Source organism: Schistocerca americana, chromosome 4 (genome assembly GCF_021461395.2).
Source record: "Schistocerca americana isolate TAMUIC-IGC-003095 chromosome 4, iqSchAmer2.1, whole genome shotgun sequence".
Taxonomy (NCBI): domain Eukaryota; kingdom Metazoa; phylum Arthropoda; class Insecta; order Orthoptera; family Acrididae; genus Schistocerca; species Schistocerca americana.
Window position 1 is genome coordinate 283,890,363 of NC_060122.1, and position 25,409 is coordinate 283,915,771.

The 25,409-nt window shown below is 40.5% G+C and overlaps 1 protein-coding gene across 1 annotated transcript in view; it reads right to left on the reverse strand.

Annotated features, from left to right (window-relative positions):
- Window positions 1-21,130: 21,130 nt before the first annotated feature.
- Window positions 21,131-25,409, reverse strand: part of LOC124613414 (pistil-specific extensin-like protein) — a 67,896-nt gene continuing 63,617 nt past the window's right edge. The window contains exons 4-5 of the mRNA XM_047142117.1: window positions 24,110-24,275; window positions 21,131-21,256 (exon numbers count right to left, since the gene is read on the reverse strand). Of these exons, the coding sequence (XP_046998073.1) occupies window positions 21,131-21,256; window positions 24,110-24,275 (292 nt within the window). The remainder of the gene's footprint in view (window positions 21,257-24,109; window positions 24,276-25,409) is intronic.

Genomic DNA, 25,409 nt, shown 5'->3' on the forward strand with positions numbered 1-25,409 from the left:
GGCACACTCTTCAAGATGTATGTAAACTGTCCCAAAAAAGCCTACTTACAAGATTTCAAGAACCGGATTTTAAATAATGGTTCTCGGGATATACCACAACCTCTTCCATATGAATCACGTAGGGATCGTATAGACAGGACTAGATTAATTACAGGACCCACAGAAGCGTTTAAACAGTCATTCTAACCATGCTTCATATGTGAATGGAACAGAAAGAATCTCTAACAACTGGTACTATGGGATGTACACTGTGCCCTTTGTATCACATACTCTGTTACTAAGAGCAAGAAGCTCCAAAATCTTGGTTCGAGAACCCGTTTTCGTGGGTACCTCTGACACCCGATTCGTTTCACATTATTTCTTACATACTTAAAGTTCGAAATACATATTTTAAGAAATAAGAGAAAGTAGAGAATTGTGCTACAACGTGGACAGCTCCGTTTCAAGTTCTAGAATATTCATATTGACCAAGGGAAAACGTTTACCTTTTGTTTCACTGATGATAGGACAGCAGCAAGAATAAGAAACTACAGACAGAAATCGAAGTGATAATAAGTTACACTGTGGAATATATGATAATAGAGCAAGAGAACTGTTTTGTAGCTCAGCTTCAGAGTGCTTATCTTCTTGTGTATGCTATAGGCAATTTTTTTCCTCTTTTTGGAGAACAGGCTTTTCTGAGGCAGTCTGCTTGGTTACCGCCAACTTGCAGGAACCAGTCAGTTCGTGATCTCTGCTGTTGTTAATAGCAACTAACATTGCTTTCAGACTTGATAGATTACGTTTTAATACCTCTAGTTCCCTTGGAGAAGGAATCATGTCATTAGACCATTACTTTCTTACTGCATTGTTTTCTTTTTTAAATTAAATCTGAAGATTTTATTTCATCTGATGAATTATTTTAATATTCTTTCTTTCTCTGTTTTTGGTTTCTATTCTTTGTAAATGTATTATATACGACGAATGTGAGCCTTTTAAACTTACTGTTTTCCCTATACGAAATGAACAAATTACGTGTATGACAGAGAATATTGACAGTAAAGTACGTAATTTTAGTGGGGATGGCTGTGTTGTTGTGAGAGGGAGAAATTATGGAGTTCCAAAATCGTGGTTGATGTAAAATTGACTGATTTTGTTCATTCTACGAAGACTATTCTACAAAAAATTAAACATACCTGAAACAAACTATGCTTCGTTCCATGTTGATATTAAAAGCCCTTCTTGAATCACAAAATTTCTCGGCCAAATATGTCAATGATGGAGAATCTGCAACTTCCAGCCCTGGTCTGGCACACAGTATTAGTTTTCCAGAATGTTTCAATCAGTGGACACTCTGCTGCAGAGTGAAAATTCACTCATGAAGCATTCCTCAGACTGTGGTTAAGCCATGTCTCCACAATAACCTTTCTTTCAGGAGTGCTAGTCCCTCAAGTTCCACAGGAGAACTGTGAAGTTTGGAAGGTAGGAGGTGAGGTATTGGCAGACATAAAGCTAAGCTGTGAGATTAGGTTAGATTATTTTTTCGTTCCATATATCCGTGCTGAGGAAATCCTCGTGGATGTGGAACATGACAATTTTTTTTAAAGCTGAAATAACAATACTAATAGTATGAATATATACAATACATCACTTGTTTCTATTAAAAATCGTCAATGGAGTAGGAGGAGTTGGCCACTAGTAAGTCTTTCAGGCTCCTTTTAAACTGATCTTTATTTGTAACTAAATTTTTTATTTTTACTGGCAAATTATTGAAGATGAGTGCTCTGAGTAGTGGACCCCTTTTTGAATTAAAGTAAGTGCTTTTAAGTCCTTGTGCAGATCATTGTTGTTCCTGGTATTGTATGTATGAACTGAGCTGTTTGTTGGAGAAAGAGATATATTATTTAGGACAAATTTCATTAAGGAGTAAATATACTGAGAGGCAGTAGTTAGTATACCCAGTTCTTTGAAGAGGCTTCTACAGGACGTCTGTGAATTTACTCCACAAATAATACATATTACATGCTTTTGGAACCTGAAAACTTTTGTTTGACTTGAAGAGTTACCTCAAAATATTATACCATATGACATTATGGAATGAAAGTAGGCAAAGTATGCAAGCTTTTTCATTTTTATGTTGCCTATGTCAGCTAACACTCGAATTGCAAATACAGATTTGTTAAGGCGTTTCTGCAGTTCTGTGGTGTGCCCCTCCCAACTGAATTTATTATCAAGTTGCAATCCCAGGAATTTAAGACTGTCAACCTCTTCTGTCTGCTCTTCTTCATACTTTATGCATATGCCTGGTTGGAACCTGTTACAGGTTCTGAATTGCATATAGTGAGTCTTTTCGAAGTTTAATGTCAGTGAGTTGGCTTTAAACCATTTATTAATATTGATGAAAATATCATTAGCAGATCTTTCTAGAACTACACTCGACATATTATTTATTGCAATACTTGTGTCATCTGCAAACAAAACGAACTTAGCTTCTGGCTGTGTAACTCATGAGAGATCATTAATGTACACAAGAAAAAGCAATGGCCCAAAGATGGATCCTTGTGGGACACCACATGTAATTTCTTCCCATTCTGATGATGACTGATGACTTAATTCACTAGTCCCTTGCACTGACACCCTTTGTTTCCTGTTAGCAAGGTATGACTTGAACCATTTTGCAGTACTGCCCGTGACACCACAGAATTCTAATTTATTTAAAAGGATGTTGTGGTTCACACAATCGAATGCCTTTGACAAATCACAGAAAATACCCGCTGCTTGTAACTTGTTATTTAATGAATTAAGTACATTTTCACTATAGGTGTAAATAGCCTTCTCGATATCAGAACCCTTCAGAAATCCAAACTGTGTTCTTGATAATATGTTATTTGTGGTCAGATGGTTGAGAAGCTGCCTGTACATTACTTTCTCTAAAATTTTTGAGAATGCTGGCAAAAGTGAAATCGGTCTGTAGTTTGATGGTATCTCTTTATCCCCTTTCTTGAATAGAGGCTTAACATCTGCATATTTTAGCCAGTCAGGAAATGTCCCAGTTATAATTGACTGGTTACACAAGTAACTTACAAATGTACTAAACTCACAAGAACATGCCTTAATTAACTTTGTTGGTATTTCATCATAACCACTAGAATTCTTTGTTTTTAAAGATTTTATTATGGAAGTTATTTCTTTTGGTGAAGTGAGTGACATATTCATGAACCTGAAGCTATTTGTAAAGGCTAGTTTCAGAAATTCAAGGGCATTATTTACTGATCCTGACACTCTCATTCTATCAGTAATGGATATAAAGTACTTGTTAAATAGATTTGCCACACTATGCCCATCGGTTACTAATGTGTCATCTACCCTTAGCGCTATTTACTCCTGTTCCTTTCTGGTTCTACCTCTCTCCTCTTTCACTATATCCCATATTGTTTTTATTTTGTTCCCTGACATTGTTATTTCTTCTCGTAGTGCATTTGTTTAGATGTCTGAGTTACCTTATTTAATATTTTACAGTATTCCTTGTATTTAGCTAAATCATCAGCATTGGAGCTATTCTTGGTCGACAGATACATTTTCCTTTTTGTCTTACAGGAAATCTTTATTCCTTGTGTAATCCATGGCTTTACTATAGACTCTGTTTAATTTGAGTACCTTTTAGAGGAAAACAGTCATTCTTGGCTAGCTCAGTTGGTTGAGCACTTGCCCAAGATGGCAAAAGTTATGGAAAAGAATGGAATAAAATTGAACAGAATCTTTATTGTCACATGACATGTTATAAACAGTGCTTTGATAGAAACATTGGTGACTCATTAGTGAATAATTCCATGCCTACATAGGCATACATAAAAAAGATGCATTAAAAGAAAGCATGCCCTTGCACCCAGAAGCCCATTAAAATGTAAAAAGATAAATACATGTTACATTTCTTCCTGTTTCTTAAAATTTTCCACAATGGTTTAAAATTTTGTTCTTTTTAAGTAGTTTTGTTTGTTTCTGTTGTTTGTAAATATGGCTATATATAAGAAGAACACATACCTCCATATAAAGGAAACTTTCTATACATGTAGATACTTAGATGCATAGTTTACATACATACATATTTTACAAGTATGGACACTATAAAATTTTGCGTTGTCATTGCCACTGTAGTGTCTTGTACTAGGGGAAGCAAGGGAGAGGATGTTGTTTGGTGACCAGTATCCTCTTTCTACGACACAATTGCACAAATGTATTAACAGGGTTCTTTATTCATAAGAACAAGAATCTACTTACGTTTAAGCAAGTCGCTATGGTACAAGCTCTTCCATAAAAGTCCACGTTAGACTCACTGCTGGTGAAGTACAACTCGCACTATGAACACTACATTCTCATAGCAGGTGACATGAACTGACAGATGCCATCTAGAATAGTGATTGAGGCTGAGACTGTGACTGACGACTCTGACTGGATGACTGCGACTGGCTGACTGATTGTGACTGACAGGTCCATCCGGTCTGCGGCGTCGGTCTAAGTACTGGTGGTTGAGTGGACGTTGGCAACACATTGCTTACGAGTCTGTCTTTGGCCTCTCTCCTGATAGGCATGCTTGATTCAGCGCCGATTATTGATCTTCTTGCAACCTCTTTGCCAACCGGTGTGCTGGCGACAGCTTACACCAGCACACAAAAAGAACATACACTGTCATTAAAAGACAACATATACATACGGTGATAGAACATAATGTAGTAATACAGAAAAACAATTTCAATTTAATGTCTCCTACTTGTTTTCCTCATTTATAAAATCATCCATTCTGAAGTTACATTTGCTTTTCAAATATTTTTCCATGTTTACTCCTGTGGGCTCTAGCTTGCTGTCCTGGAACTTTGATCATATTATTTTGCTAATCTTCAAAGACGTGCAATAATGGAATAATTTCAGATAATGTTAGTATGTGGCAAGGTATCATGTTATCTTGTTTATGCCCTGTTTCATAAGATGTGGGTTTTTTTAGCTCAAAGAGAAGTGATTCATATACAAACATAGAAGGAATTGTCAATAAGTCAATATTTGCAAATAAAGTTTTGCATGATTGTCTATTGTTTGTTCCAGTCATAGCTCTGATAATCTTTTTCTGTTGTTTGAAATCTCTGAGGCAGTTTCCTTTTTCAACACCCAAAAAAATTGTCATATCTTACAACTGATATAAAATATGCATGACACAAAATTTTCTTAACAGCTAAGTCAATTGCTTTTTTAGTACCCTCAGTGCAAAAAAATTATTCAATCATTTCAGTAAACAATCCACAAGGTCATCCCATGACAAGCTTTTCTTTATAATCGCTCCAAGAAATTTAACAGAGTCGACAGTGATCAGTTCTCCAACTTCATCACTTAACTGTGTTATATATTGAAAAGTTCATTTGGTCCACAAGTGTACAATTTGTTAGGTTTAGTTTCATAGCATTATTATTTATCAAATTTTCTAGTTCTTGAAGAGTTTTCTGTGCTAATTCTTCAGTGTTTGTACAGAAGAATACTGTTGTTGAGTGGTTTGGATGCAGAATTGTAGCTGAAGTTACCTTACCAGACAATACGGAAGCGTAACTGGCCTAGTATGGACCCCTGGGGTATGCCTACATCTATTTCCTTCTAACTAGAGCAATATTTCTCACCCTTATGTATATAGCAACCCTCTGTTTACTATTTTTGAGACAGAATGAGAACCAAATTAAAGATTTCTCATGGAATCCATGAGAAGCTAATCTGAGGAGCAGCTACTTACAGTTCACCATAACAAATGCTATAGTGGAGTCACAGAAGATACCAGATATGCACTCCTTGTAACTGAGGCATTCGACTATTTTAGTGATTAGTTCATTAATAGTGTGCACCGTGCTTTTCCCCTTCCCAAATCCATATTGATTACCAAGAATAATGTTTTGTTATAATTTTCTACTTGTTTATACCACTATTTGCTCAAATGTTTTAGAACAAAATTGTTAGTTTTGATACTGGGCGAAAATTTCCTATCTCCTCTTGTCTGTCGTTTTCGTGAATGCATCAAACTTCCATGTATTTGAGCCTATCCATAAAGCAGTCCTCATCAAACGATTGATTTATTATGACAGAGGTGGGGTGAAATATTATCATATCCTTCCTTTATTATTTTTGTTGGAGTTACATCCCAGCCCACAGATTTAAGATTCTTGTATTTTATAATGTTAGCCACTTCATAGCAGGATTCGCGAGTAAAATCGAATTCTCCTGATCTGTGTCACATGATAATTGGATTTATTTGTGCAGGAGGGAGATCATAATTTTTGTTTGCAGTTATAAAATACCTGGTGAGCTCTTCAAATATATATCTGGAATTTGTAATCATATTACCATCAATTTCTGATTTTTTCAGCACTTATTTCAGTCTTGATAACCTTCCATATGGCTTTTGATTTATTTGTGGCATTTCATATGTATTTACTGTTTGTCAATTGTTTTGTCCATTTAACTACTCTGCCAAATATTCTTTTGTATTTGTTTATATACGTAGGAAACTCTGCATCACAGTTGTTCTTTGCTTCTGTCTGCAGTTTCCTCTTTCTAATACAAGATATCCTGACACTTTCCATTATACACGAGTTTTTCTTCTTTTTTTACAGTTTTAATCATGTGCTACTATGAAGGAGAAACTTTCATTGAAAGCACTCAGAAATTCTGATGGAGCATTGTAGTTTATGGTTACTCAATACTGGTTGCTGAAAGACCGGGAACTTTCTTTTAGTCTCAAGACAAATATATTCACATTTCATTGGCTGAAGTTCCTGGCTCGTTTCACTATTACAGTTTCATCTGAATTTGGCAATGAGATAAGAAAGGCTGAATGGTCAGATATCTCTAATTATAAGATGAACTTTTCTATAGCACCATATCTATACATATTGCAGAAGATGCTGTCACTCTAGTGGGTTCGAGTCCTCGTCTCCCACACAGCTTTAATCTGTGAAGAAGTATGAGATTATATAACAATAAAACAGAGATTTTAAAGTAAAAAAAATATCCAAGTTCTGCTGTGGACTTTGACAATAATTTATTGCTTATGAATTACAGATTAAAACTCAGAATATTACAGAAATGTAGGAAATCGATTAAAATGGATGTATTCAAATTAAATCAAAACTTACTCAGCAAATTATACTACAAAGTGATATACTACAGCTGGTAGTAATTTTTGCTAATTTTGCAGCAAATTAACTGAGAATGGTCGAAGTAGAGAGGCTATATAATGTAGACTGGAAGCTACAGGAAAAGCTTCTTTGTAAAAGAGAAATTCTTTAACCCTGAATATAAATTCAATAAATTTCAGTGTTAGCAAATCTTTTACAAATATATTTGTTCAGTGTGTAGCGTTGTACAGAAATGATGTCTGAATGATAAATAGTTTAGACAGAGAAAGAACAGAAACTTTTGAACTGTGGTGGTACAAAAGAATGCTGAGAATCAGATGTCTATATTAGATTATTAATGAGAAGGTAGAGTTCTGAGTTAGAAAAAAATAGAAATTTGTGGGCCAACTTGATTATGAGAAAGTACTGGTTGACTGGTCACATTCGGAAGAATCGAGGAAAAATTAAGTTGGTAATGGAATGAAACGTGAGGGCTAACAGTTGTAAAGAGGGGCCAAAGCCTGACTATAGGAACCACATTGACCTGTGGTACTACTCAATTCTTCAGAAAATCAAAATTACAATCTCACCACAGTTATTTAAAGGAAATAGGAAGCCTGGGATCACTGGTGATGGACAAACTTGTGATTGTTTTACAATTTTAATTTGACTCAAAACAGACTTTATTACAAACTTCAATTCAGACATATGCCCTCTTGCTGATGCAATATACAAATCTTCACTTTGATTGAATTACATAAACACGAATAAGAATCATATTATTTTGCATCTGCAACCAAAATCAGTGATACTAGACATGGTGAATAGTCAATCAAAAACAATCGTTCTTGTTTAAACATACCTCGAGAGACTAATAACACTATACACTTCCAACCAAAATTACACAGGCATATATTACCACAACTTGATAAAGAACAAAGAGATCTTAAAGCTTAATAAAACTGAACTGCCCACATAAAGGTCTACAGTGAAACATGCTTATACTAAAAATACAAAGTGGGCCAACCAAGGTCGCAAAACTTGTACACAGGAATAACAACAAGTTGGACGTTCATTAAAGATACACAAATGATTAACATAAGTGTTAAATAAGAATAGCTAGTAATAACTCAACAAGTAAAATGACTTACAGAAACGCTAATATTAACAAAGTGGTCTCACTTAACTAACAGACATAATGATGCAGTATGATTCCCAAATTGCACTAAGAACAGTGTTTGGAAGCAATAAAGCTATGGCCAGCAGGCAATACGAGCGTTCACATAGCACGTGGTATATATTTATATATAATCCGACCGGTCCCACAATGAGCAGTCCTGGCAAGAACCCATCATCGCGCCGACGCCAGGGAACGAGTAATCTTAACAACTGGCCAGCAGCACAAATAGATTGCAATGAAGACAAGGTCAAATACAGCCACACTGGAATATATAATAAGCATGCCCCCAAATTATTATGGAGCAATACTCTAACATTACCGATCTCCCAGTAAATTAGCAGGAAAATAAACATACCGAATTCGGCCATGATAAATGATTAAACAATTAACTCTACAGCTGCCAGGTACGTACACAACTGCAGCTAGTCCCAAAGCGGACAATATGTCCTAAAACAAATTAAAATTTGCATGAAAACCACTTAAAACACACACTTCACGGATGATCAGAAACAGAATGAGGAACATCAGCCTCCTTAGATTAGATTAGGACTTGTTCCATAGATCATGAATATGACACTTCGTAGTGATGTGGAACATGTCAGGTTAATAAAAGGTGACTATACAATGTATTACATTACACAAAATATTACATGACACTCAATTTTTTTGTGGGGGTTGGGAAATTACCCACTTACTATATTCAAAAATTCATTTAATGAGTAGAAGGAGTTGCCATTAAGAAATTCTTTTAATTTCCTTTTAAATGGTATATGGTATCTGTCAGACTTTTAATGCTATTAGGTAAGTGACCTAAGACTTTTGTGGCAGCATAATTTACCCCCTTCTGAGCTTAAGTTAGATTTAACCTTGAGTAGTGAAGATCATCCTTTCTCCTAGTGTTGTAGCCATGCGCACTGCTATTACTTTTGAATTCGTTCAGATTGTTAACAACAAATTTCATAGGTGAATATATATATTGTGAGGCTACAATGAAGATTTCTAGTTCTTTAAATAAGTGTCTTCAGGATGATCTTGGATGAGCTCCAGCAATTATTCTGATTACACACTTTTGTGCAATGATCACTCTTTTACTCAATGATGAGTTACCCCAGAATATGATGCCATACGAAAGCAGAGAATGAAAATAGGTGTGGTAAGCTAATTTACTCAGATATATATCGCCAAAATTTGCAATGACCCTAATAGCATAAGTAGCTGAACTCAAACGTTTCATCAGATCCTCAGTGTGTTTTTTTCCAGTTTAACCCCTCATCGATGCATACACCTAGAAATTTTGAATATTCTACCGTAGCTACCGATTTCTGATCGAAGTCTATATTGATTAATTGTGTAATTCCATTTACTGTGTGGAACTGTATATACTGTGTTTTGTCAAAGATTAATGAGAGCCCATTTGCAGAGAACCACTTATTGATTTTCTGAAAAACATCATTTACAATTTTACCAGTTAATTCTTGACTGTTGGGTGTGATAGCTATATTTGTATCATCGGCAAAAAGTACCAGCTTTGCATCTTCGTGAATATAGAATGGCAAGTCATTAATATATATTAAGAACAGCAGAGGACCCAAGACCGAACCTTGCGACACCCCTTTCTTGATTGTTCCCCAGTTTGAGAAATCATCAGTTTTTTGCATATTTTGTGAACTATTTATTTCAACTTTCTGCACTCTTCCAGTTAGGTATGATTTAAACCATTTGAGCACTGTCCCATTCATACCACAGTACTTAAGCTTATCTAGAAGTATTCCATGATTTACACAATCAAAAGCCTTCGATAGATCACAAAAAATCCCAACGGGTGACTTCCGGTTACTCAGAGCATTTAATATTTCATTAGTGAAAGTATATATAGCATTTTCCGTTGACAAACCCTTCTGGAAACCAAACTGACATTATGTTAAAACTTTATTTTTACAATATATTACTTTTTCAAGAATTTTGGATAAGGCAGTCAGAAGAGAGATTGGGCAGTAGTTGTTGACATCAGACATATCCCCTTTTTTATGCAGTGGTTTAACAATGGCATACTTCAGTCTATCTGGGAAAATACCCTGCTTCAGAGAGCTATTACATATGTGGCTAAGAATCCCACTTATTTCTTGGGAACAAGCTTTTATGATCCTGCTTGAAATTCCATCAATTCCATGTGAGCTTTTATTTTTGAAAGAGTTTATTATCTTCCTAATTTCAGAAGGAGAGGTGGGTGGAATTTCAATTGTATCAAATGGTGTGGGTAGGGCCTCTTCCATTAACTGCCTTGCTTCTTCTAATGAACATTTAGATCCTATTTTGTCTACAACATTTAAAAAATGATTATTCAAAATATTTTCGACTTCCGGCTTGTTGTTTATCAAGTTTCCATTCTCTTTCATTGTTATGCCATCATCCTGTACTCTTGGTTGCCCTGTCTCCCTTGTAATAATATTCCTAATTGTTTTGATTTTGTTATCAGAGGTATTACTCTCAGACATGATGCACATGCTTCTGGACTTTTTAATAACCTTTCTTAAAGTAGCACAGTAGTTTTTATAAAATTTGGCTGTTTCTGGGTCATTACTCTTTCTTGTTGTTAGATACAGTTCCCTTTTGTGGTTACAAGATATTTTTATTCATTTAGTAATCCAGGGTTTCTTGCATGGTTTCTTATAATTAGATTTAACTACTTTCTTGGGGAATCAGTTTTCAAATTCTCTTACAAGTGTGTCATGAAATAAGTTGTATTTCAAATTAGCATCGGGTTCCTTGTACACCTCATTGCAGTCTAACTGCTGAAGATTTTCTCTGAAATTTCTAACTGTCGAGTCATTAATTGAATGCACCACTTTGGAGGGTAGTTTTGAATTACTGAATGGAGCTATGTCATATACTGTAACTAGCTGAGCACCATGATCAGAATGGCCATTTTCAACAGGACAAAAATTCATGTTTTTAAACCAATCTTGGTCTATAAAAGTGTTATCTATCAATGTGCTGCTGTCCTTTACTACCCGAGTAGGAAAATTAGTTGCAGATGTCAAATTGAAAGAACTGAGCAAGACTTCCTGATCATTCTTCCTATTACACTCTTTCAGTGAATCAACATTGAAGTTTCCACAAATAATAATTTGCTTTCCCCTATCTGACAGATAGCAAAACAAGGCATCCAAGTTTTCCAGGAATAAATGAAAGTTTCCTGAAGGGGACCTATATACTGTTATAACTATAAAAGAGCCCTCCTCCAGTTTAAGCTGACAGGCACATGCTTCTATATGCTGCTCTAGACAAAAGGTTTTTGTATCTAAGCTTTCTACACAGTGATAACTTTTGACATATATGGCAACTCCTCCTCTCACCTTATTCTCTCTACTCATATGTGCAGCTAGTTTATAACCACTGATATTTACCTTTTGCATATCAGACACAATGTGATGCTCAGACAGGCATAGTATATCTATTACATTATCAGATTCAATGTCATCTAAACAAACCAGGAGCTCATCTACTTTATTCTTTAATCCTGGAATATTTTGGTGAATAATGGTAACATTATTTTTTACTTTACTTTTGTGAGAATCTACTTTATTCTTTAATCCACCAATATTTTGGTTAAATATGGTAACATTATTATTTACTTTCCTGTTGTGAGAATTTTGTGAGGTTTGGACCTCTTTAGCACCTGCCTGCCTGAACTTCTCATTGGCCACATATTAGTCTAAAAAAGAGGCACATCCATGAGTATTAGTGTCCCCCCCTATGGATTTCGCTAACAACCCTGCCAGTTTACCCTTCCCTTTCCTATTGAGATGTAGGCCATGCCTTGTGAAATCCCCCCTATCAATAGCCTCGACAGGAACCAATCCAATGTCTAACAGAGTGGCCGCCCTACACAACTGATCCAACTCCATATTTACCCTCCTGACAGAGCGGTTCAACTGGGGCTGATCATGCCGCATGAAAGCAGGCACCAGCCCAACACTGGTATGGGTCGTTGCCGAGGCTATTTTCACCAGGTCACACTCAATACTGTAGCCCTGATCCCTATCAAAGCTGTTTCCCACTCCACCCACTATCATCACATGATCCTGCTTCGTGAATCCCTTGCACAAGGAATCTATATCCTCTACCACCTGGCTAAGACTTGCACTTGGCTTGAAAAAGTTTGTGAGCTGGTAAATAATAGCCACTGTGGAACCAAGTTCAGAACCATCTTCAGCAGCTACCCATGCTACAATAAGTTACAACAATCTTCTTAGTTAAACACAGAATAAAAGTCGTACACAACTTGGACGTTGCAAATTACGAGCTGGGAAGCTGTTCAGTGTGAGACGACGAACCCACCCGATTTTGCACGTCAAGGCGACCAATGATCTGCACCGTACATCTGGCACACGCCAAAAGACAAGGGTGGCGAGCATGGCGAGGCCCATGCACCACAGTTAGGGTCGTGGGCTTGTTTTCAACAGAAGTTGGCTCGTTGAACGCCGACCGGAGACTCCATCGTCACACGTTCAGCTGGAAAACCACTATGGGAGCAGTCAAAGTTAGCAGAACAGCCGAATATCGATATCAGCGATGCAAGTGGAACATCCTATCGCCAGCCGCCATGGCTCACAAATTCAAATGGATGTAGGTTACAGTAGTTATGCAGAGATGAAGAAAACACCAACGAGAATTTAAGGAGACTGCATCTGCATCTCAAACTGACTAGCAACAGCGACACAACAGCTATGCACTACACTGCCAAGAGTCGTTTTTTGTTAAGGAAATTAAAAACATTAGTTACCAAATAACAACTTCAGTTTTATTATTATGGTTTCAGTGTTGCATAATATAGTTTGCGTACAGCTAAACATACTTATCAGTTCCAAGTGCACCACATCAATTTCATCCTTATTCACGTAAATTGAAATATTAAGTGTGACATGAAACACTTGTAAATAAAGAAAACTTCTAGTGATAAGACGAAAAACAATTAAATGTGATGGTAAAATTTCAGTGTCTGTTTCAACAAATGTTGCCGAATGACAAAATAAATAAAAAATAAAACTGTAGAAACAAGAGATTGTTGAGAGCTTGAAAGGAAGCAATAGATAACAAGGAGCTGAAACATGGGAAAGGGATGCAACAGGAGTTGGATGGTTAAATGAGAGAGATGAAACAGTCAAGAAATATGGTCAGAAGTCGACGAAACAATTCCTCAGGTATTTTTAGCGGATCTAGCCAAATCATTCTATGATGCTTTGCTTCTAAAAATAACTGATGAGGCGGCTGTTGCTCATGCCACACTGGGAAGGCATAGAGAAGAACCAAATATTTGAAAGTTAAAGAGAAGAAAAGACAAATGCAAGTTGAAATAGGTCGATCAGAACTGTTCTACTTAGTAAAGCTCTCGATATGAATATTTTCAGTGATCAATACAACAAGTTGCCTTTACAATATATGATAGTAATAGGGCTCTGGAAGAGAAACGAGCTTTTCTACACACGTAGTATGTTTATATTTTTATACAACCGTACTTCCTTCCATGTATGAGAACCAGAATGCTTTACTGTGTGGCTGAGTTGAATTTGGATCTTTGCAGAAACTTGAACCTGTATTGTAGTGTGTGTTGTTTTTCCAACTTGAGATTGGGTAGGAACAGAGCAGAGAGATTTTTTCACATCGAAAGGGTGCACCTATTTCCGCATTTGCAACATTAGATTCGTCAGAGGCCAAGTGTGGCCTCTCTAGCACCTGCCCACTACCAATGAAAACAGAGAGAGCTCTACCACAAACGACTAATCCCATTCTGCCATTGGTAGCGAAAAGAGGCTGTTGAGTTCTCGTGAATGTTCTGTCTTGAAAACGGAATGAAGAATTAGAATGTCTCATATTGAGTTATAATAATGTGTAATACTTTCCTTTCAACTTTGTGATTGTAAACTGATGTTAGTGTGATTGCTTATCCTTTTAAATTTCCAAGCATGCGAATAATACAGATTTTCGTGAGGGCTCTTCGCACTGATCTGAACTGCCACTATGTGATCTGATAATTGTGTGTTGTCATGTTTTTTGGAAGTTCAGTAGTTTGTAACACAAATTACTTTTCGCCTCCGTATAGTTTGAGCTGAATTATGGCATATTAGAGACTTGTACCTCTGTTCACTAACTTTCCATGTGATGTTGGTCGGAAACTGAGACCTCGGCTTTAGCAGTAAACATCTGATACTTGCTCCTTCAGTGCATACTTAATAGGTCGCAGGAAACATATGTACTAGCAACTGTATTTCTCTGTAGCGTTCACAGGAATATATTGTACCTTCTCTGCACACTCATGGAGTCTATTGGTAGTCTGCTGCACCAGTTGTAGTTCCTGTTTGTTCGGAAATACTGTTTACTTATGTCTCTTGTGCCTTTCAGGAGTAATGCAAAGTTAACACAGCACCAAATAAGGTTGTTTTAAAGGCCAATGCGAAGTAGGCTTATTACCAAAATGATTTTTCTGTGAGGCTTGAGAAGTATACCTACCATAAAAATAATATTTATTTTTGTGGACTGTGGGAAGCGTACTTACCACCAAGTTAGTGGCTTCACTACGTTAGTAGTAGAATTACGTAGGTTCTGGAACAGATAACAAACTCATCTCAAAGAGGTCAACTCCTCTTGAGCAACTGCATATGGTATATTCAAGGTCAGGCTGTAACCTGATACCAATCATGTGTCAAGATAAGTCCCTCCAAGGTCACTGAACAACTATGCTGGTACAAGGACCAAAATCAAGGTCATCTTTCCCGTTTAATGGAGATCATTAGGGTGACTTAAATACACCGAGAAACCAAGTCCCCCATTCCCTTCTCTCTCTACGCCAGTGGAGTGAGTCTTGTTATCTGAGGTCTGTGCACCTTAGTGAAAGGATCATCAGAGAGATCAGCCACTGCCTCCTAGGCATAATAGAAAGAAATTGCATAGTGGGATATTAGTATTATTAAACCCTTCCGCTCATTACTATTATAGTGTGTTAAGAATAATGGCATTTATGGAAGCACTACACTGTATGTATAACCACACGATTTTGGGGTAATTTGTTACATTTTTAAGAATTTTTCCCCCACTTTTCAAGATCGTAATCCAAAGATACATGTAAATATGAGACTGAACAATTATCACTTTGTGTTACTGAAACAAATAAACTATTGCCACTTACCAACTTTTTGAGGAACTTGTCCCTGCATTTTTAATGTGTGATGTTATAGTGTGTTAAAATGATGGTATTTTTTTGTAAGCACTCTGACATTTGGTCACCTGTCATTTCTGTTTATAATTCTGGAGTAACTGGTTACCTTTTTGACTGAATTACTCCCACTTCTCAATACTGGCCTCCAAAGATGCCCTTAGATATTAGGCTTTAAATTTTTAACAGTTACCACAATGTGATATTGTAACAATTATAACGACATCCCATGTTAAACAAGTAGTACAGTGCAATATTTCAGCTTGTACTGCGATATACCATGTTAAACAAATAGCACAATGTGATGTTACAACAAATGACATTGACATCCCACATTGGTCAATTATCTATGTGTGATACTTTAACAACAACAGTGGTATCTCAATTAAATAATTACCAAATACGCTCCTGCTAATGGAAAGTCGACGTTTGCACTGTAAGGAACTTATCTCTGCATTGTTAGTGGGCTAAAAACAATTATGTCACTATCAAGCTGCCTTAGAGGAGTTTGACACTATAAGGTTGCAGTAGACTTGTAAATAATGGCGGAAGAGCGATATGCACACACACACACACACACACACACACACACACACACTTTTCGCTGGCAAATCAGAGTAGGAGACTTTCTACAGACAAGCATTTTGCATTAAAGAAATGCACAAAAGACATTACTGAATGAAGTGTGCTGCAAAGAATTATGTTGCTGCCGCAAATGCACATGGTCTCTGCACTGTTCATCTTGACCGTAGTGCCGGGGTCACAGTTAGCCCACCACAATGCTAGTTGTGGATGTAATTGGGAGGGGAGTAATTGCTCTCAGTCACACAGGTAGAAGTGTCCCACAGACCTGAGAGATACAAAACTACATGAGAGAATGAGTGAGATGGCCTTTTGCGAGCTCTCTGTCGCACAAACCACCGACTCTTCAAAAAAATCAGCCACATATGATAAATAACAGCTGGAAAGCTGTAATTTGTGCATTGGCCACTCCATCCAGCAACAGCCATAAGCATCCCACACACTTGAGCTAAGAGAGAATTCTGGTGTTGACATGTGGGTAGCACTGGTATCAGCAGAGACCTCGAAAAGACTGACAGGCTGCAACTTACAGATTTTGTACACAGAGTGCAGGTTGTAATAACCGCTCTAATATTTTTTATTGCATGTATACCTAATTCCTGAGGATATTGCCAGGAATGAGTACATCAGTCATCTTAACATGCTACTACTGCCAGAACAGTTAGCCTCCACAGAAACCATTTTTGTCTTGGCTGTAATGTATAATAAACTCAGCAATCTTTGGTGGTAGCACTGTCTGATCAATACCATCTTGTCATGTAACTCCAGCTTAGCGATCGGAAATACAGTGTATCCCTCCTAGGAGTTAGCAGAAGGACCGTCTCAGGTGTTTGCAGTTTGTAGGTGGAATCAATTACTCGTATAAGCAGAATTGTGTATTCGAAATAAGTTTCGTCAATATTTGTTAAGAGGGACATAAAAAACAAGAAGAATAGCAAGCACTCCAGCATAAAAAGCACTAATCTATTCACGTCAGCTTCTCAATTTGATTCTTCTTATACATCAAGCCTCAACCCCGACACATATTCATAGTTCATAACTTTTACATTTATCAGTACATCATCTTACTTTGCTCCACTTCATATTAACGCATTCGGGAGGACGACGGTTCAGTCCCGCGTCCGGCCATCCTGATTTAGGTTTTCCGTGATTTCCCTAAATCGCTCCAGGCAAATTCCGGGATGGTTCCTTTGAAAGGGCATGGCCGACTTCCTCCCCAATCCTTCCCTAAACCGATGAGACCAATGACCTCGCTGTCTAGTCTCCTTCCCCAAAACAACCCCAACCTCTTATTAACAGATTATTTTCTTGTAGTAACTCAGATGTTATGGCTGCAGCAAAGTGTGTGAAGTTTTGAGATGTAAATTGTAGAAATAAATGCAGTGTATATCACAAAGACAATAGTTTATTTAATGGCGAGATTATAAGGGGAAGCAGATAAGCAGGTCTCCAGATCAATGATCAAATAAGCCTTGCTGCTGAACCTTTAATTATACATTGCTTAGTTTCCTCTCACTGTCACACTTTATCTTTCTCACGTAGTAGAAATGCTATTTTTACCATGACAATGTGTATCACAGAGAGGGGCGAACTCAGCTGCAAATCGAGCACGGAATCTAACAGGGACTTGATCTGGGCTTGGCGCTTTGTTCAGTTTCAACGATTTTGCCCATTTCTCAACACCGCTGACACTAATACCTATTTCATTCATCTTTTCACTGGTAGGAGGACGAAACTGGAGCAATTCTCCTGGGTTTTCCTTTGTAAAGGAACATTTGAAAAAGGAGTTAAGCATTTCAGACTTTGCTTTGCTACCCTCAATTTCAGTTCCTATCTCATTCGCTGGGGACGGGACATTAACTTGGTGCTACTAACAGCCTTCACATAAGACCAAAATTTGTTTGGGTGCTATGAAACATCATTTGACAATATTATGCTATGGTAGTCATCGAAGGCATCACACATCGCTCTCTTGACAGCCAAATGCATATCTCTATCTATAGCCCTACGCTTTGTTTTATTCTTAATATGCATTAATCGCTGTTTCTTTACAAGTTGCTTCACAGTGACTGTATACCATGGAGATTCCCTCCCATTATGAATTGTACCACTGGGTACACAGCTATCCAGTGCATGGTCAATTATTATTTTAAACTTAAGCCATAGTTCCTCTACATGCTCCTGCCTTTGCTGAAAGTTTCAAGTTCCTCGTTGAGATATGACACTATTGATTTGTTATCTACTTTACTGAACATATATATCTTTCTGCTTGTTTTAGTTGTGCTTTGTACTTTGGTAATCATTGTTGCCACAACCACGTTGTGGTCACTGACACCAGTTTCGATGAGAACATCGTGAAAGAGGTCAGATCTATTTGTTGCCATTAGATCCAATATATTTTCATCGCGAGTGGGGTTCCTAACTGTCTGTTCTAGGTTGTTTTCAGAGAATGCATTTCGTAAAGTTTCACAGGATGTCTTATCACGCCTACCACTAACAAAACTGTAATTTTCCCAATTAATTGTGTATGATTAAAGTCTCCACTGATGAATACACGTGATTGGGGACTCATGCTCAAGTGAACTGAGGTATTCTCTGAAGTTTTCAGTTACATCAGGAGATGAAACGACTGGGCGGCAGAAGGATCCAATTATCATTTTATACTCACTCCTGATACTAAGTCGTGCCCAAACAACGTCATGTGCAGATTAAATTTCTACCTCAGTGGATTTGAGTTTTTTGTCTACTGTGACAAATACACAATCTCAATTTCCCTTTTGCATATCCTTTCGATATAAACTTAAATTTTCCCCAAAAATCTCACAGCAATCAGTTTCAGGTTTCAACCAGCTTTCTGTGCCTGGTATTACGTGAGCCTCACTGCTTTTCCTGGGCGCTTCAAACTCTGTCACTTTGTTGCGATTGCTTTGGTAGCTTACCTTTAGGATTTTAATGATCTTCATGGCAAGTATTTTCAACATATACTCTCCTTTCCGTTTTTTTAAAATTCAGTATCTTCCAACTCCAGTTTTATTTTTCATACACATAAGATATTACTTGTACTCAAGTGTGGAATGTATTGAATTGGGCATGCTTAAGTCTGTTTGATGCATTTCTCCTTTTCTTAAGACTTGTGGATTAACATTATTCATGAGAACCAATCCTGATTTGTTAGTTGGTAATGTATTCCATTATGACAAATAAATGTATCATTGTGCAGATATGTTATTTGTCAATTACCTTCACCATGGCCTACACCCTGAGCACAGTGCATGAGTGTGGCAATAAAACTAGCTCACTACACCACTAATTTGTAATCAGTGATCCTACACATTACTGCTTCAATGTAATTCTTCCTTCAACCAGTACTTTGACAAATAAAAAACCTGTATATTCTTTAATTCTAATTGTATCTAATTTTTCTCTTGCAAAATATCACTTTTAAGGCTTCAACAATTAGCTCTGTTCCTTCTTTCAATTCTTCTAGCTGACAACATTTTCAGATTTAAATTTAACTCTCATTCCTGCATTACAATGCTGTTAAAATATTACACATCTTCCCAGGCATATATTGGCAGCTCTGCTGCCACACATTCCTGTCAATTTCTGTATAAAATTTAAGTTTACAACTTTTAGAACTGGATGTCTGTTAAATGTAGTTATTCCATCAGTTTTTCACTTTGAAGAAGGCTCTTCTTTGCAAGATGCAAGACATTCAGTCCACGATATTAAGGTACAATCTAACCAACTTCCCTAAAACTGATTCAAATGGAAATGGATGTTCATAAAAAGAAATTTCGTGTATTCTTTAATATAGCAAACTGCCATTGAACCACTTATTTCTGTGATTGTTCGAACGTATGACCACTTTACATCAATATTCACAGTAAATGCCGATATTCTATGTACCACACTACAAAACCACATTTTTCCATACACTTGAATTTTAATTAATATGTGAGACTTACCTGCACATCTGCAATAGCCTCTTATTTTTCTAGTTATAGTTTGTATTCCCTCTAAAAAGCATATATTTTCGCCATACACCCTGATATGTCTGCATAACAAGCAACAAACACGTGGAAACTACGAACCAACTCGTCGCCACTGATACGTCTGTGTAAGCAGAAGAAAATAACGACCAATGTCTGAAAACAATTTACTGGACGGTTCAGCTAACCAAAACAAATTCTCCAAGTATAACACCAACACAAAACAGTGATCCGTCTTCGAATCACAACTATATGCAAGAATAATACAGAAAACAACTGAAATAATTTCCTACTAGTGTCCGCCAGAGACTTCTCCTATATACCCAGCCTAATCCAGAGATCAGCGAGAAGATCCAAGCCAGGCTGCCGGGGCGGCAGCTATCCACGTCTGCTGGCATTCGATGAACTGCGTATGTGCGGCCGAGCGCCAGCCTTTATAGTACTTCGGCAGATGATTACCTCGGAACTATTTTCCATCACATGGTTTGACATGTGAAAATAGTTACGGGATCTGCAGCGACCTCTTCCTTATGTTTATGTGGGCCGGTAGTGGACCCTGGTGGCCGCTGGTGTCTTTGCTGTGTTGTTGTTGTTGTTGTTGTTGTTGTTATGGCCATTCATCAATATTGCCTGTTGCTTGTGTAGTGCTTCGGTGTGCCTGCAAAGTGGGCACCCCACGGCTGCAGGCTGTCAGTTTGGTTGCTGATACTCTAGGCTCCGTGATGTCTGGTGGAGAAGGCCACAGCAGACCTCCTCCCCCACCCCCACCGGCCGGAGTGGTCAGCCAGCCCATGTCGACATCCGGCCCCGGGTCGGCGGGAGAGAGGAACCCTGGCCTGGACGAGGCATCCACGTCCATGGTTGCAGGGACCGCCTCAGGAGCGACTGCCTATGGCGATCCAGGGGACAGTGGAGACGGCAGCAGGTGTGGTTGGGGCTGAGCAGGGGGAGGAGGGACAACCCCCCCATGATCTGGCTGCAACTGCGGAGGCAGCAGAGCGGGCTGCATCCCACATCAAGGGCAGAGCTGATTGATCTACTTCCTGTAGACAGACCCATCGTCGAGGACGACAGCCTCCATCGCCTGACCGAGGAGAGCCGATATCTGGGCGGGCACCCACTGGGAAAGGTTGCGGGTTAAGACCAGCGCCCAGACTGGATCCTGTGGACAAAAACGTGGCCTTGGCGAGTGCGGGGGCAACGGGCGGGGTGAAGGGGGATACAGGAGGGACAAGGCAGAGCGATGAGGGCGGCCCTGAAACTTTTCGGCCGGGGAAGATCCCTCGCGGACGGTGGAGCGGTAGGAAGACAGAAAGATATTAAGGGCATCGTCCAGGGAGTGGAGAGGGCGCAACTTGGACATCTGGACCTTGAAGGTACGAACGAACTGTTCGGCCAATCCATTGGGCACCGGGTGGTAAGGTGCGGTGTGAATCAAGCGGATGGCCAAAATGGTGCAAAAAGCCTTGAATTCGGCCGAGGTAAACTGTGGGCCGTTGTCAGTCACCAGCGTCTTTGGAAGACCCGCAATTGCAAAAATGCTGGAAAGCACTTGGATGGTCTGGGTGGACGTTGTGGAAGTCATGTGGGAGACTTAAGGGAACCTGCCACCAGCGTCGACCAGGATAAGCCAGGAAAATCCAAGGTAGGGACCCGCTAAATCGAGGTGTAACTAGGACTATGGAGAAGGAGCACCCAGCCACGGGACGAGGTGGCGCGGTGGTGCTGCTTGCTGCTGCTGGCACGACAGACAGGAAGCCACAATGCACGCAATGTCGGCGTCCATCCCCCACCAGTAGATATGTTGGTGCGCCAGCTGCATGGTCAATATGACACCTCAGTGTCCCACGTGAAGGAGTTCTAAGGCAGGTTGGTGGAGAGAGGAAGGCAGTACCACCCTCCAACGATCAGCATCTCCCGAGATGAGGAGGACGCCATCTCGGGCAGTGAGGTCCTGGCAGCAGTGCTAATAAACGCGGACCTCCAGAGACTGCAGGTGGCGGCTGTCTGTCAGCCACCCCTGTTGGACGTGGTGCAGCAAAGTCCGGAGGGTAGGGTCCTTGGCTGTGCGACGAGCCACCAGCTTGGCATCCAACAGCAAGGCAGCAACAGCATCGGCTTCAGCATCATCTAGGTGGAAACAAGTCATGGGGTTGGCGTCAAAACGGGGTCGGCCCCCACCGGTAGGCGAGATAGAAGGTCAGCATTGGCATGCAGCGCCGTGGCCTGAAACTGGATGTCGTAGGAATAATCCGCGAGGAACAGAGCCCAGCGCTGGAGCCGGCGAGCAGACCGGATGGGGATGGCGGACGTAGAACTGAACAACGAGACCAACGGTTTGTGGTCAGCGTACAAGGTGAACTGACGACCATATATGAAATCGTGGAACTTCTTGAAGATAAATATGATCGCCAACGCTTCCTTCCCAATCTGGCTGCCGGTTGCAGTGGCCGAGCAGTTCTAGGCGCGTCAGTCCGGAACCGCGCGACTGCTATGGTCGCAGGTTCGAGTCCTGCCTTGAGAATGGATGTGTGTGATGTCCTTAGGTTAGTTAGGTTTCAGTAGTTCTAAGTTCTAGGGGACTGATGACCTCAGATGTTGAGTCCCATAGTGCTCAGAGCCATTTGAGCCGATCTGGCTGTAGTTACTCTGAGCTGGAGAGAACGTCTTCGAGAAGATAGCCACCGGGCGCTCCACCCCGTCGATGATGTGAGACAGCACTGCCCTGACGCTGTAGTCAGACGCGTCAACAGCCAGTGTGAGAGGCAATGCGGGATCGTACGGAACCAGGCAAGCCGGCGTCAGGAGAGCCGCCTTCAGACGGCGAAACGCTCTATCACAAGCCGGAGAGCAGTCCCAGACAATGTTCTTCCGAAGGAGACAGTCGAGAGGTTCCGCCAAGGCCGCGGAGTGCGGAATAAAACGGCGGTAGTAGTTAAGCTGGCCCAAGATGGACTTGAGCTGGGAGACGTCCCGCAGAGGCGGCAGCTGCTGGATGGCATCGATATATTGTGGTGTGCGGTGGAGGCGCTGAGGACATGGCCGAGGTAGGTCACCTGAGGCACAAAAGAAAGACACTTCTCATTGTTGCATCGTAAGCCAGCAGCCTGGAGGACACGGAAGAGGTGGTGAAGGTTCCGGGCCAAGTCCGGGACAGAGGTGTCCGTGATTAAGATGTCATCCAGGTAGTTTGCCGTACTCGAAACGTCCTTTGTCATGGACTCCAGATAGAGCGTAAAAATTGTGGGAGCGCTAGCGACCCCAAAAGGAAGACGGTTATAGCGTAAAAGCCCAACAGGAGCGGAGATGACCAAAACAGCTTTGGATGGCTCATCCAAAGATAACTGGAGGTATGCATCTCTCAGGTCAATTTTGGCAAACACCTTGCAGCCAGCCAATTTCGACAAAATGTCCTCAACCTTCAGGATGGGGCAAGACTCGATAACAGACTGAGCATTGACAGTGGCCTTAAAATCCCCACAAACACACAAGGACCCATTGGGTTTCTCAAGAACGATGATGGGCGTAGCCCAATGGCTATGGGGAACGGGGTTGAGGATGCCCTCATCCTCCAGGCGTTGAAGCTCCTGCCATAACTTGTCATGGAGGGTGAAAGGAACTGAGCGAGCCTTATGGAATTTCGGGACAGCCGAGGGAAGGAGTTTGATGTGGGCCTCAAAGCCCTGAAACCCCCAGAGACGGGGTGGCGAAAACATCAGGGAGTTCCTGCAACAGTTGTTGGAGATGGTCGCCCGCTGAAAGAGATTGGACCACTGGCTCAGAATCATGGATCTCCAAGCAGAATGAAGGGAAAAGATCCATGCCCAATAGGTTCGTGGCCGTGGGCGCGAAGAGGACCAATACCCGAGCCTGAATATCATGCAAGCGGTACTGGGCCCGAGCAGAGAAACACCCGTGGAGGTTAATGACATCATTACTGTAGTTGTGCAGGGCCGCATGAAAAGGACAGAGAGGTGGGAATCCCAAACAGGAGGGGGACGCCATCAACCTGTACCGTCAGGGTGATTGCCGCCGCTAAAGGCGGAAAGACGGACTGCACATAGGAAATCTGCAGCGGAGGGACGGAGTCGTCCTCCAGAGAGTCAGGAGCGTCGTTGGACGTGTGGTTCACGAGCATCAGAGAGGACGACTGGCACACCTCTACCTTGTGGCCCTGTTTTCTGCAGGCCGAACAGGTCACACCACGAAAGCAACAATCAGCTCGCTGGTGCGAAATGAAACACTGCCGAAAGGACGGCAACCCTCTCTGTTGTTGTGGCTGTGGCAGCTAGTCCAGTGGTGGAGCGGCCGCGCCCCCTCGATCCAGGAATGGGGGAGGGCCCTCCAGACGGGGGGACCTGCAAGACCCCTGTGAGGCGTACTTTCGCCACGACAGGTGTGCGACAAAGACCAGCGCAGGAAGAAACAACTCGGTCGGGTTCGCAAGGAGTCATCCGGAGCATGTACAAGAAGCATGTCCCGAATGAGTGCTGAACCATATGACTGTTTACATGAGGGGTTACCACAAAAAAATCGACAGTCCCGGGAGAGGCCTTGAAGTGTGGCAATACACTCCCTGTAAGATTGGGAGGGGAGCTTCTGACAACAACAAAAAACTTGTGACAGGCAGCCACCAAAATATTCCAACAAACTCAAAGTCAACTGTTCATACGAGAGAGCGTGTGGCTCCATGTCGGGGTGCAACTGCTGTAACAGATGATATATTTCCAGACCGACATAGGCAAGAAAAAACGCTCGCCTCTGCACATCGCCAATGACGTCATGCGCCAAAAAATGTTGTTCCAACTGTGCTACATAATTGTCCCAAGGCTCCAAACTTGTCAAACTTAGAAAAAGCAGGAGGCGTGGCCCGCAGCCCCACGAGCGGGGCAGTGGATGGAGCACTCAGTGCCTGAGGCCCGCGGGAGACAGCGGACAGAGCCTGCAATTGCTGAATAATAAGTTCATTCGTCTGCTGCATACTCGATGAAAGCGCGGGGACGAGTGCCGAGGGCTGATCGAGTCCCGGAATATCCTCTGCCATGGAGGAGAACAAGCAACAAACGCGTGAAAACTACGAACCAACTCGTCGCCACTGATATGTCTGCGTAAGGAGAAGAAACTAACGATCAAAGTCCGAAAATAATTTATTGGACGGTTCAATTAACCAAAACAAATTGTCCAAGTATCAAACCAACACAAAACATTTATCTGTCTTCGAATCACAACTACATACAAGAATAATATAGAAAACAACTGAAATAATTTCCTACTAGTCTCCGCCAGAGACTCCTCCAATATACCAAGCCTAATCC